Source organism: Hemitrygon akajei, chromosome 1, assembly GCF_048418815.1.
Source record: "Hemitrygon akajei chromosome 1, sHemAka1.3, whole genome shotgun sequence".
Lineage (NCBI taxonomy): Eukaryota > Metazoa > Chordata > Chondrichthyes > Myliobatiformes > Dasyatidae > Hemitrygon > Hemitrygon akajei.
Window position 1 is genome coordinate 203,012,680 of NC_133124.1, and position 14,627 is coordinate 203,027,306.

General features: G+C 38.1%; 1 protein-coding gene across 12 annotated transcripts in view; it reads right to left on the reverse strand.

The window, feature by feature from the left end:
* Nucleotides 1-14,627, reverse strand: part of LOC140734700 (AP2-associated protein kinase 1-like) — a 132,541-nt gene that overhangs the window by 54,542 nt on the left and 63,372 nt on the right. For all 12 annotated transcript variants that reach the window (XM_073059057.1, XM_073059087.1, XM_073059079.1 and 9 more), the window contains exons 8-11: nucleotides 14,316-14,419; nucleotides 13,536-13,615; nucleotides 11,943-12,097; nucleotides 3,984-4,261 (exon numbers count right to left, since the gene is read on the reverse strand). In XM_073059057.1, coding sequence (XP_072915158.1) covers nucleotides 3,984-4,261; nucleotides 11,943-12,097; nucleotides 13,536-13,615; nucleotides 14,316-14,419 — 617 coding nt within the window. The remainder of the gene's footprint in view (nucleotides 1-3,983; nucleotides 4,262-11,942; nucleotides 12,098-13,535; nucleotides 13,616-14,315; nucleotides 14,420-14,627) is intronic.

Genomic DNA, 14,627 nt, shown 5'->3' on the forward strand with positions numbered 1-14,627 from the left:
TATTTTTCTTCTTTTATACCAATAGCAACTGAAGTTGCTAAGCTGTTCGTTACTTTACATGAATACCCATAAAGGATATTTTGCAAATTTACCTTGAAACAATAAAAAAAGATAAAAATAATTTAGTTTTATTAAATAACTTTAGACCTACCACAGCATTTTTATCCTGCCTATCAGAACCCTATTTTGTGTATTTTATTTATCTTTATTTATTGAGATACACCACAGAATAGGCTCTTCCGCCCCTTTGAGCCACACCGCCCAGCAATCTCCCAATTTAATCCAAGCCTAGTCACCAGGCAATTTACAAAGACCAATTAACATGGCAACCGGTATGACTTTGGAGTGTGGTTGGAAACCGGAACACTTGGAGGAAACTCACTCGGTCATGGGGAGAACATACAAACTGCTTACAGGCAGTGGTGAGAATTGAACCCATGCTGTCAGTAATACATTACTTTGCCACCCCATGAATGATCAATACATTGTCTGATCTGTACACCAACACAATATTCTTATTTAAACTTGAACTAATAAAAATTTACCATCCAGAAATTGTCACGGATTAGCCACGAATAAGCACACTGCACAATTCCACTTTAAAATTCCAATAATTATGGAGGTGCTCCAGAATTCAATATAAATCAAAAAGCACCCTGGCACAATACCTTAAAAAGAATTGCACTGCAAACCTTTCCATGCCCTCCTCATATTGAGGAAGGGCACAACAGGTACCTGGCTTGCTGAAGTTACAGCATTTCAACTGCTATAGTCCACAGTTTCATTTTCTAGTTTCTTCTGTGTGGAACAATCCTCGCACCCCCCCTCCCCCACCACCCATTTTAATTAAAGTCTTCAATGATGTACCAGAGAATGTTGCTTTGGGAAAGCTTTCCAGGTGCTTCTCTGGGCCTTGTTAGTAAGATGGAGGCTCGGACAATTGGGGAATTAGGAAATTAACAGGAAGGTGATAGGTTGGATGTATAATTAGCTCAGTGAAGCAAAGCGTTATTTTGAAGGTTTGCAGTGGTGTTTAAAGCTTTAGCTTCATTACACAAGCATGAAATACGTAACAGGAAATGACAGAATCTTACACTGCTCCAGGGACCACTGTATGTTTCAAACAAGATAGGACAGTGAAAATTGGCAGAAAAATGACAAACTTGGAGTTCAATGTCATGTACTGTGAACTGAAGCACTTTGAAGGAACTAAAATGCAAATACCATACTTCTAAAAATTACTTGATTCTGAAAAATGTAGATAGTCACTGATGTCATTGTACATGAATCTTTAAAGGTAAAAGGTTTAATAGTGATTGAAAGCATATCAGTTATTCGGGCATATAGCCTAATAAAAGTAGAAAATTCTGGGCACTCCACAAACAATAAAAAATAAGGAGCAATAACAATAAAAAAAGTTCATGTTATCAGGGATGGTGGGGTGAAGGATCTTCAATTACAAGGAGGATGTAGTAAATGTTAGAACTTTTCTCTTTGAATTGGTGGAGGGGAGGGGGTCAAAAATGTGAAGCTAGAGGTCACCAAGACGATAAAATGTTTTGACTGAACAAAGTTTCCACTTTCACTGTGTGGCCGAAACCATAGTTCATAATTAAAAATCAAAGGCAAGAAGGTTTAGAAACAAAATGAGGAGAAATTTTAGATGAAATGTATTTGAATTAAAGTCTGAAAGTTGGCTCCATTAAATAAAATTATAAGTTGGACAGCTGTTCAGGGATGAAGAATGTGCTGTTACAGGAACTCAGAGCTAGGTATGAGTGTTCTTAGACCTAGCACAAGTATAAAATGTTGAACAACCTTCTTCCTTGCTTCTTCTCAAAGATTCTCAGATCCTAATGGATTGGAAGGCCTGGTGAGCATCCGCAGAACAGGGTTCATTAAAACCAGCTTTCTACACTAGGCTGAAATACATTGTCAGCTGTAAAAAACTAGGTCTGTTGAAAAGACTGCCTTTGATATTGAGTACTGATTTGAGTATATAGAATGGGCAGATTAATTGAGGCAATGTTGCTTTCCAACCCAAGATCTATTCACTTCGAGATAGGTAGACAAAGGGTAATGTAGAGGGTTCAGGAGCTGTAACATTGAAGTATTCTTACCAAAGTGAGGAATCATAGAGTCAAAGAACACTACAGCACAGAAACAGGCCCTTTGCCCATCCAAGTCTGTGCCAAAACATTAATCTGCCTAGTCTCACCAACCAGCACCCTCCATACCACCCTTGTCCAATACCTATCCAAATTACTCTTAAGTGTTGAAATTGACTGCACACCCACCATTTGTGCTGGTAGCTTGTTCCATAATCTCACCACCCTCTGAGGGAAGAAGCTGCTTCTCATTTCACCTAGTCAAACTTTCCCGGCAACATCCTTGTAAATTTTCTCTACACTCTTTCGATCTTATTTACATCTTCTGGTAGGAGACCAAAACTGCACACATTAGTCCTACCAACGTCTTATATAATTTCAACATAACTTCCCAATTCCCATACTCAATACATTGACTTATGAAGGGCAATGTACCAAAACCTTTCTTTACAACCCTATCTAACTCTTACAAAACTTTCAAGGAATTATGGACCTGTATTCCCAAATCCCTTTGTTCTACCACATTCCTCAGTGCCCTACCACTCACCAAGTATGCCCTACCCCGGTTGGTCTTCCCACCTTGTCTGCATTAAATTCCATCTGCCATTTTTCTGCCCATTTTTCAGGCTGGTCCAGAACCCACTGTAAGCTTTAATAGTCTTCCTTGCTATCCACCACACCCCCAATATTGATATCATTTTCAAATTTGTTGATCCAGTTTACCACATTGTCATCCAGATCATTGATATAGATGACAAACAATTACAGACGCAGCACCGATCCCTGTGATACACCATTAGTCACAGGCCTCCAGTAAGACAGGCAATCATCTACTACCACTCTCTGGTTTCTTCTGCAAAGCCAATGTCTAATCCAATTTATTACTTGATCTTGAATGTCAAGCAATAGAACCTTCTTGACCAAACTTCCATGTGGGAGCTTGTCAAAGGCCCTGCTGAAGTCCATGTATACAACATCCACAGCCTTGTTCAATCAACTTTTCTTGTAACTTCCTAAGAAAACTCTATAAGATTGGTTAGATACGACTAACCATGCACAAAACCATATTGACTACCTCTAATCAGTTCCAAATACTCAAAGAACCAGTCCCTTAGAATACTTTCCAATAACTTTCCCACTACTGATGTTAGGCTCACTGGCCTATAGTTCCCTGGTTGATTTTTAGAGTCTTTCTTAAACAGCAAAACAACATTAGCTATTGTCTGTTCCTCACCCATGGCTAAGGATGTTTTAAATATCTCTGTTAAGGTCCCTGCAATTTCTGCATTAGCCTCACACAGAGTCCAAGAGAACACATTGTCAGGCCCTGGGGATTTAACCACTCTAACTTGCCTCAAGAAAGCAAAGACCTCCTCTTTTGAAATCCGTATAGGGTCCATAGCCTCGCTGCTACATTACCTCCCATCTATAGACTCTGTATCCATCTCCCAGCTTAATACAGATGCAAAAAACATAATTTAAGATCTCCCCTATCTCTCTTGGATCCATGCATTGATTACCATTCTGATCTTCCAGAGGACCAATTTGACCTGTGCTATTCTTTTGCTCTTAAAATATCTGTTAGAAGCCTTTTGGATTCTGCTTCACCATGTTGCTACAAGCTCATGTCTTCTTTTAGCCCTCCTGATTTCCTTCTTAAGCATTTCTTACACTCCTCATTTATTCCTATACTTGCTATGCATCTCTTTCTGTTTCTAACTAGGGCCTCCTTATCTCCCAAAAACTATGGTTCCATACCAACCAAGGAGGGTGGAGAACACAGAGGAGAAGACTTACCATGAAATTTGCCATCCTGCCATGAACACAACATGAATTTCATGTGTCTTTTCTAAACAATGCACATGCAACAATTACCTGTTGAGCCATCATCTGCTGCTGCTGCTGCTGCAGGAGCTGCGACTGTTGGAGGAAGAGCTGTGGCTGCACGGGTGCTTGCTGGGGGCCTGGCGGAGGCTGTACCGCAGCTTGAGGCAACTTCTGCTGCACTGCTGCTTGTGGCTGAGGTGGAGGCTGAGGCTGCACCTGCTTCTGCTGCAGCAACAGCTGCGGCTGTTGCAGGTGAGGTTTTGACTGTTGCAGAGGCTGTTGCACGCCAGGAGCTTGATTATTGTGAGCAGAGCCGAGGACAACACCTGCGGAAAGACAGAGATATGAGAACAGACATCCTAAAAGAATTAATTAAAATCCTTATCTCATTCAAACTCAGTTTAAAAACTATTTATATAAGTTAACTCAAAAGAAAATTAAAAGTGACCTTAATTTTTCATACCATTGTGCTTTGGAAAATGCAAGTCGTGATTTTGGAATTTTTGATTAGATTTGTCAAAAAAGTATATAAATCTGGTTTTCTCAGAGATTTAAAATAATTAGCAGAAGAGGTGAAGGGAATAAAGAGACAAGAGGGGGTAGGAGCTGAACTGCAACATCTATTGGAGTTCTGAATGCCAGAATAAGATATGTGTATCAGTTTTCAATGGATCTTGTCAAAATGTGCATATTCTTCATGATATTTTTGATGAATTAAAGAAAAAAGACTTTGATGTTGGCTGTAAAAGGTCAATTGAACTGCATTGTTATGATTATCAGTTCATTAGGAGAAATGTTATTAGCCGGTGAACATAAGTACAGCATAGGGAATAACAATCTAGACTTACATGAGCTTTCAGTCAACAGCATTTTAACCTACTTTATTTAAACCAAAGTGTGTTGCTCTGCAGAGTACCATTTTGAGCAAATACAGAGAGAGAGAATACCAAAAAAACTCTGTTAGCTTTACTGCAAAATAACTTTTCTTTAAAAAAAAAAGACTTTAAATGGTACACTTCATAGCCCACCCAGTCTTTTTACAATCAAAATTGAAACCAGTAGATGTAATTAAGCAGTCAGACAATGTAAATGTTTAAAAGATTGCTAGGTTAAAAAGGAATGCACTCACTGGAGGAATGAAGACAGGTTTAAAGATATACAATCATTCTAAGAGAAAAACTCCACAAATAGAAATAATTTGAGAAGTTAAAATTTGAAAGAATGTAAAAGGAGGAGTTTAAATTCGGGAAGATTTATTTATAGTTCCGAATGAATAAATCTATAGATAATAGTGACAATGAGGACCACAAGAAAGCCTTGCAACAGAGTGAGAATTTTGAAGCATGTGGTCAAAACTTCAACATTAAGACACCTTGTCCTCTCAAACCATAACATGTACTCCTACATATGATAAATCCTGTGTGCTATTGAAATAAGGAGTGATCATTCTGTCTCAATTCTTTTGTAGTGTTAGTATTTCAGAATGGACAGTGAGGAAAAGAGTAAATTTGAATGGTCAGAATTATAAAACTTAACTGAAAATTCTTTCCTGCACTCAATTTTCATTAATTATTGCCAATTACAATTCTATGTGTAATCATAATTATTGAACAGAGTGCTTAGACAATATATATAGAAGTGGAGACAAACATAATAGTTTAAAGTTATACGTCAGCTCAACTCCTTCATGACGACCATGATGTCCATCTATGCTAATCCTTAGATTTTCAAAAGGCTTTAGACAAAGTGCCACATATAAGGCTGCTAAACAAGGTAAGAGCCTATGGTATTACAGGAATGACACTATCATGGAAAGAAGTCTGGCTGACTGGCAGAAGACAAAACACAGTAATAAAGGAAGACTTTTCTGATTGGTTGCCGGTCACTAGCGGTGTTCCACAGGGACCAGAGTTGAGTTCCCTAATTTTCATGTAATATTTAATGACCTGGTTGACAGAATTGATGGCCTTGTGGCCAACTTTGTGAATGATACAAAGATAGGTGGAGGGGCAGGTAGTGTTGAGGAAACATGAAGTCTACAGAAGGAGTTGGACAAAATATGAGGATGGGCAAAAAACATTACGTGGAATAAAGGTGTACACCATTTTCTAAACAGTGAGGAATTCAGTAAGCGTAGGTGCAAAGGGAATTGGGAGTACTCATACAGAATTCCTTTAACGGTTGACTTGCAAGATGAGTCAGTAGTAAGGGAGGCAAATGCAATGCTAGCATTCTTTTCAAAAGAACTAGAATATAAAAGCAAAGAAGTAACGCTGAGGCTTTAATAGGGATTTGTCAGACTGCATTTGGTTACTGTGAGCAGTTTCGGACCCTATATCTAAATGTTTGTGGGGGCCTTGGTGAGGGCCCAAAGGAGATTTATGAAAATGATTCCGGGCAGTCCTGCCGAAGGGTTTCGGCCTGAAATGTCAAGTGTACTCTTTTCCTAGATGCTACCGGCTAAGTTCCTCCAGCAGTTTGTGTGTGTTGCTGCGAATTAAAGTGTTAACATTTTTGGAGTGTTTGATGATTCTGGGCCTGTACTCACTGGTGTTTAGAAGAATGAGGGGATGCCATTGAAACCTATTGAATATTGAAGGGCAATGGCAGAGGGCACAGCTTTAGAACAAAAGGATGTTCCTTCAGAAAAGAGATGAAGAGCAATTTCTTTAGCCAGAAGGTGACAAAGCTGTGTAATTCATTGCCACAGGTTTCTGTGGAGACAGAGTCTTTAGCTATATTAAAAGTAGAGGTTGAGAGGTTGATTATTAGAGTGTCAAAGGTTACAGGAGAATGGGGCTAAGAAGGATAATAAATCAGCCATGCTCAAATTGGGGAGCAGGCTTGATGGACTGAATGGCCTAAATTCTACTCCTCTGTCTTATAACCCATCCCAGTTATCTGTATTTGGGCTACATTCTTCCAAGATTTGCCTATCCATGTAACGTACCAATTCATCTGGCCGATTATCCATATACCCACGGCCTTCTGTTTGGAAAAACTTGCTTTTTAGGTCATCTTTAAATCTTCCACCTTTAACCTTTAATCTATCCCTCTAGTTTCAACCTCCCTACCCTGGAAAGAAGACTGACTATCTACTCTATCTGTGCCCTTATATTGGAACACCTTGCTGAAATCACCCCTCGGCCACCTTCACTCCAGTAATAGGAGTCCCAATACAATCTCTCTTTATTACTCAAGTCCTTCAGTCAAGGCAACTCTCTGCGTTAATCAGAGGATCTGTATGCTCACCAATCAACTGGATAAAACTTGAACTTCAAAAGAAATGGGCAGAACAAAATGTTGTAAACCATTCTAATATTTTCAAACACATGAAGCAGAGACGCCCAAAGTCATGAAAACATTGAACAGAGCCAAGTGATTTTTTTTAATAATTAAAATTAATAACACTACATGCCTATTTATATATTGCAGAAAGCACAACTGCTTTGACAGCAACTTATAAAACTAGTTTCCTCAGGAAACGCTGGATATGCATATGTGATTTTGACATTCAGAACTCTGTTGTTTCACTAAGAGTCAATGTAATGCCAGAATGAGTCATGATTTAACAATACAAAATTCCTCAATCCAGCACTGCTGTTTGATTAAGAATTGCAGTTACTAGCCCAGATGGATATGGTCACTTGATGATTTTCGCTCTCCTTGTGTCCTCTGATTGTCTCTTGGCTTTATTGGCTATTTTTCAGTTTTCAATGCTGAGCAGGCAGGCAATCAGACAACATCCAGCACCCCTCCTAATGTCACCATGCACAATGATAGGGTAATGTCCAATAATAAAGTTGGCAACCACACAATCAATATTCTTCACCAATAAAGAACAGCCTTGTAAGGCTGACTTGAGGAGCAATTAGAAATCCAGTTTAACAAATTTTGAGGACAGAGTTTTGTTTTTAATAATTTTTTTCTCCATACTAGTGTGGGGGCAAGCATTGTCACATGGTTTGAAAGTTTGATCCTGTTTCTGATGATCACATCCTGCAGAACTCCCAATATTCTACTGTGCATTATAGAATGATAGATGGCAGTCTGTTCACTGACTATTCTATTAGGATACAGCAATTAAAAGAAAAATCCACAATTAACATTGTCCTAATGGTGAATGAACACCTAACAGCTCCAGGTGAGAGTGATAATAGAAAATCAAAAATGTTTTTATGGTCCTTTATTCATAATAGTAGGCTCTGGGGCACACATCTGCCAAGGGAAAAAGGCTGAAGAAATATTTATGCAAGGTCCATACAGTTCAGGAAATTCACGTCAAGAACAAGGATACAAGTTGCTATAAACAAGTCACTGTAACAGAAATATACAAGGTTGTTGTTAACACTTATAACCAAAATAAATAGACTGTAATCAAGAACAAAATGTACTGAACATTGCAGAAGTTAATTGAAGGATTAACAGCAATGAAATGCCGAAACTAGGAACTTGCTGTTAGGTTGTCCCCCAAGACTGAGGAATTTTAAATGGCAAGTTATGTCCAGACTGGAAATGTCCACAATGGTTTGCACTAATGTCAGTAGCATTAGACGAGATCACGTCATGCCCTCTTCTCATTACTACTATTAAGGAGGAGATACAGGAGCCTAAAGACCCACAAGTAACATTTTAGGAACAGCTTCTTCCTCTCTGCCATTAGATTGCTGAACGCTCCATGAACTCACAATGCTGTCTTTTCCACTCTTTTGTACCATTTGTATACAGTATTTATTTTTGCCACTTATAGAATTGTTCTGTCTTGCATTGTACTGTCACCACAAAGCGACAAGTTTCACAACATACGTCAGTGATAATAAATCTGAATCTTCTGATTGACCAAGACTGCGAATGTTCTTGCATATCTAATTTACTAAGAAACTGACTAATCTATATCTAAAAAAATCTAATAAGTAGTTCTTCAGTTATTTCCAATTGGTTAAATACAGATTCCAAAGAAATACTGTCCCATAAGATTCAGAGTACTGAAATGGAAGATGTCTGTTAAACAATTAACAACCTGAACAATTAATTCCTTCATGTCTGCAGGCAATACATGCTCTCTCAGCAGTTACTCAACAATATTAAAATGAGTAATTTATTTTGTTTCCTTATCCTCCTCAGCTGAGATTCCATTATCAACATAAGTTCATGTAACATTAATCTCCAAAGGCGGCACACAAAATAATTGTTAATAATAGACGAAGAAACAAAGGATGTGGATTTAAGCTGACTGATTAAAGAATCAGTAGCTGACATGAGTTAAAAAAATGTGAGGGAATAAGTAATCATTATCTGGAATCAAATGCCTAAATACAGAAGCAGATTCAATGGATGTCTTTCTCAGGGGAACTGGATATGCAAGGACTTAAGCAAAAGAGTTTGTGACGTGACTAAGGACTACCTTACAAAGATCTGCTACTGGTACAAAGGATCTTGTAGCCATAAACTTGTAATAAATTTATCCATTTATTGGTGTTAAATTCATACCACGTAAAATGGTGGATTTCAGCTTATTTATTTTATTTAAAAATACGTTGCAGAACAGGCCCTTCCAGCCCACCAAGCTGAGTCACCCAGAAACCCACAAATTTAATCCTAGCCAATTTACAATGACCAATTAACCTACTAACCAGTATATCTTTGGACTGTGGGAAGAAACTGGAGTAACTGAAGGAAACCCACATGTTCACGGGAAGAATGTACAAATTTTCTTACAAAGGATGACAGAACTGAACTCCGACACCCCGAGCTATAATGGCGTCACGCTGTTACACTATCATGGTGCCAGATGTCAGTAAATTGTCAGAAAGAAAATATAAAAATCTCATTTTTGATTGTCATCATGCCTGACCAGTCCCTGAGAGCTAATCTCCCTATAAACATGTGCAACCTCAAAACATGGTATATTTTTAGTTCTAAAGTTGATCTGACAAAGCCCTCTGTGAAAACTAAACTCACAGTTTTGTGTTTGTAAGGAAACTTAGATGTTAAGAAAAGGAATTGGTTAATATTTGGAAAGGAGAAAGGGACAGGAATTGAGTCATTGTGGTGAGTGATGGGATATGACAGTTCCTCATTAACTTTAGCATTTGAATGCAGAAGCACAAGGAGAGTTGCCCAAACCTTCTGGCAATAGTAATTCAGAGAGGATGAGATGGCTTGGGGAACATAAGATATGTCAACCAGTAAAATAACAGGCAAAATTTATATATAACTGCAGGAACCAAGGATATAGCCAAATAGGTGCTATAGTTATAGTAGATTTCCTGCTCAACAGGTCTACCTATTAAAAGTGAAAGGACTGAGCAATTTCTAGTTCCTGGGTGTCGATGTCTCTGAGGATCTAACCTGGACCCAACATAATTGATGCAACTACAAAGAAGGCATGACAGCAGCTATATTACATTAGGAGTTTGAGAAGATTTAGTAAGTCACCTCAAACACACAAAATCTACAGATGTACCGTGGAGAGCATTCTAACTGGCTGCATGACCATCTGGTATCAGAGAGTTGTGGATCTATGGAATGCTCTGCCTCAGTAGGCAGTGGAGGCCAATTCTCTGGCTGCTTTCAAGAAAGAGTTAGATAGAGCTTTTAAAGATAGTGGAGTTAAGGGATATGGGGAAAAGGCAGGAGCGGGGTACTGATTGTAGGTGATCAGCCATGATCACATTGAATGGCGGTGCTGGCTCGAAGGGCCGAACAGCCTACTCCTGCACCTATTGTCTAGTGTATGGGGGTCTACTGCACAGAATCAAAGTAATCTGCAGAGAGTTGTAAACTTAGTCAACTCCCTCATGGGCACTAGCCCCATAGTATCCCGGACACCTTCAAGGAGTGAGGTCTCAAAAAGGTGATGTTGATCATTAAGGACCCCCATCACCCAAGTCATGCCTTATTCTCATTGCTATCATCATGGAGGAGGTACAAAAGAGTGAAGACACACCCTCAACAATTCAGGAACAGCTTCTTCCCATCTGCCATCCGATTTCCAAATGGACATTGAACCCATGAAAATTAACACTACTTTTTTATTTCTGTGAATACTGAGGAACTGTCACATCCCATCACTCACCACAAATACTGTGAATACTTACTGTAATTCACATTTTTTCCCTCTGTTATTATGTATTGCATTGTACTGCTGCCTGCAAAAGTCAACAAATTTCATGGCATATGCTGGTGATATTAAATCTGAATCAACGAAGCTTTGGAATACCAAACAGCACAGCCTATATTAATGCAGAGAGCCACACTGCAAAGTGTTCTAATCATCAGACATCTGTGTCTAATTATAGGCGTAAGATAGATGTGCAGATCTAGAAAGTGCAGCTTTGAACCATTAAGTTGACTTTTAGTAGAAAATTGAACTTTTCTCTTGAGGGAAACAAGATGAGTAATCTTCTAAAATGTACACGAGATGCTAAAGAGCATGGAGCAGGAGTAAGTGGAAACTTATCTTAAACCAAATTGCTGGAGTGCAACCAACAGAAATGATTCTTAAAATAATGAAAAAGCACAGAAATTATGTCATCTTCATACAATAAGGTCAATGTACAGGAAAAATACAGAGGAGAAAGTGCTTTATTTTAATGAGAGTAACAAATGAGTTTTCTAGATTTCAATGAACTGAATGAACCTCAGCTGACTTTGCAATGCCCAGAATGCTACATTCAGATAGATATTAGACAAAACACACTGTGTCATCACAGCAGTCTCTATGACATGCTGAATGCACAGAAATGAAATGCATACATAGCAGTCTTTCCCACATGTCATCCTGACACGGATGAGAGGCATATTTCTCTGCAGGGGGAGCCATCCTAGAGTCCACTTACTCATATTAATAATTTAAATTCTCACTCTCTGTACACCATTGTACTTACTTCGTAACAAAAATTTGAAGGGCTTATGTGATGCACTTAAACGATAATTACAATACAAGCAGGCCCACAGTAGAGATGCATTTTGAACTACAGAAAAGATGGATGCAAATCATCAGACCTGCTGGCGGTGCAACTGTCTGAGCAGACGGTCTCTTTCGTGGTGTGAGTGAGGGTTGAATTGGCAGCATTCCTGGGTTGGCTGGAGTCTGCCCAGCTTTGGGCCTTTGGCGAGGAGCTATTGAGGTTTCAGTGGGTGGAGTTGGATCTGTAAGCCTAGGAAGTGAGGAAATACATTATACTTAGTGAGAGATACCAACATCCAGTTCATTGTAACATGCATCTCTCTTCACCATTTCATTTTTTCTTTTTCAGCACTGAAGTCTGTAAACAGGAGAACAAATACTCAGTAGAAGAGAACTCACTGAATGGTGTGAACTATTTTTATCCAAGTCTGTGGAGTTTTCGTGAGTTTTGCACTGGGAAAACTTTTAAAGAATAAAAACTAATCTAGAAAATTGCTGGGATTCCCTTTGTTTATTTGGATACATTATGCCATTTAAATGGGGTAGGAGACTTGCCAAACAGGTTAACTAGAACTAACTAATGTCAGTCAGACGCACTTGTGTGGCAATTAGATGCTACATCATGCTTAGAGCGAACAGATTTTAAATACTGTCAATTGCGAGTTTGTGTTCAAACATCTCTGATATTTGTCACTGATCTTTGGTGAGAAATAAGCAGTAAGCCAATTCTGAACCATTTTGCTCACTATGGTTTCAAGCATTCAGGCTTGGAGATGCAAGAAATAGGGAGTGAAAATGCAATGATTTCACAAGTTTGAAACTACGACGAATTTGAAGGTACTGACAATCATTTTAAATGTTGCAATGCAAATGAAGGTTTGGAGGGATGCAATTGTTAATAGCATTGTCCGAAGGTAGTCCATTAACTGTACTATGGGTCTGCGCTGATTTTGCTTATTGCGTACACTGGAAGAATTCATCAGTCGATAATTATTATGAACTAGTACACTGTTTTATAGTACAGTAGTATTATTAGTAGTGTTCTAATTTTTTCTGTATTTCTTTTAAATATAAACGTACATAATTTGTTACTTAGTTTGTCTTTTATATACTTTTTTAAACTAATTTCATGAAACTTCGGCTAATTGGAGCTGCTGCTTAATTGGGCCAAAATATTCTGGTCCTGATGTGTACCAATTAACCAGAATTCACTGTAATCAAATATAGTTGGTCTTCCTTCATAACTATGAAGCCCTCTTCAAGGGCAATATTTCAATAAACCTACACTGTACAATCTCGAGTGATGAACAATCAAATAAAAAAATCACTAGTTTCTTTGAGCAATAAATCAGCACACAGAGCTGATTTACAATTAACATGACATTGAAATATTCTGAAAACAGTGTCATTTTCAGACACAATCAGTTTTAATTTAGAGACATACAATGTTCCATCCATAAGGATTTATTTAATGTTCATTTGGAGACCCCAAATGAGACAACTGAACCTTCTCACTCTACCTCTAGCTGTCAACTAAGTCATTACTATTCAACCAGAAGGCCATTCATGATTCGAAAAATTAATCTCCTGAAAATGGTAGACAAAATATTGATCCCAAAAGTCTAATACACCTTCTTCTGAAAAGGCAAGCACCTGCTCCATTTAGTTATGTACAACGTGATGCTAACCTCGCCTTGGGCTGTGTCTTCTTAGCAGCAGCTTCACTTGCTTTCACTGGCTCAACAAGCTTCGCTGGAATGGGAGAGTTCTGAAGAACAAAGTCATTATTAAATTATTGAGTGAATTCATTGTTTTATTACATCTCAAGTTGAACAGATTATTTTCTCATCTTTTTCTCTCAAACTTGATCAGAGGGAGTATTTTGGTCTGTGTAGACTTGTATTGCATTAGTCATTAAATCCACGAGATGTGTATGCAAGTGCACCAGACTAACTTTATTTCTCCAGCCCATTAAAACCTCAAAACATTTCTGGCACTACTATGCAAAGATGAAACATTTCAGTTGTATATTGAAAAATATAATGAATTAATTATGCTTGAAAAATCAATGTTTGTTTTCAGGTACTATTTATCACTTAACTTAGCTAAATATATACAGCATTCAATTAAATTGGTGGCTGCTCCACTCACCAATGGAACCTAAATTACTATTAAATAAATGTTTAAATTTGTTTTGGACAATGTGTGTTTTATTTCTACTTCATTTCTCCATGTTTAAATGTTTGCTTGACACCTCCAATCATTGACAAGATCAATATCTCAAATTGTGAAGACTCACATAATTTCATGCCACAGCACACTGGAACCAAAAAACACTGCACCATCACAAAGAAGTCTCCATTACATGCTGTTAGGAAATTTCATTTGGATATGGAAAAGTTTTACATGATTATTTTCATGCACTGTCAATGCAAATACAGTAGACCTCAAATTATTTCTAGACTTACACAGGCATTCTGGACAGGGCATTCCTTCCTAATTTGTTTAAATGCAAAGTGGGACACCTGATAAATATCTGGTCTTTTGTCAGGGTCTGGTTCAAGCATGAATCCTGCAAAATGAAACCATTGTGAGAAGACAATTTCACCAGTTTACAGTAGCTTTGGTTTTAATAAAACATATATAGATATGCTGTGGACTACTTATGGAGGTCCAAGACGCTGACTTCTATAAAGAAGGGATCTGTATGCTCCACGACCGCTGGACTAAGTGTGTAAATGTAGGAAAAATAAATGTGGGAGGTTTTCTAAAATTGACTT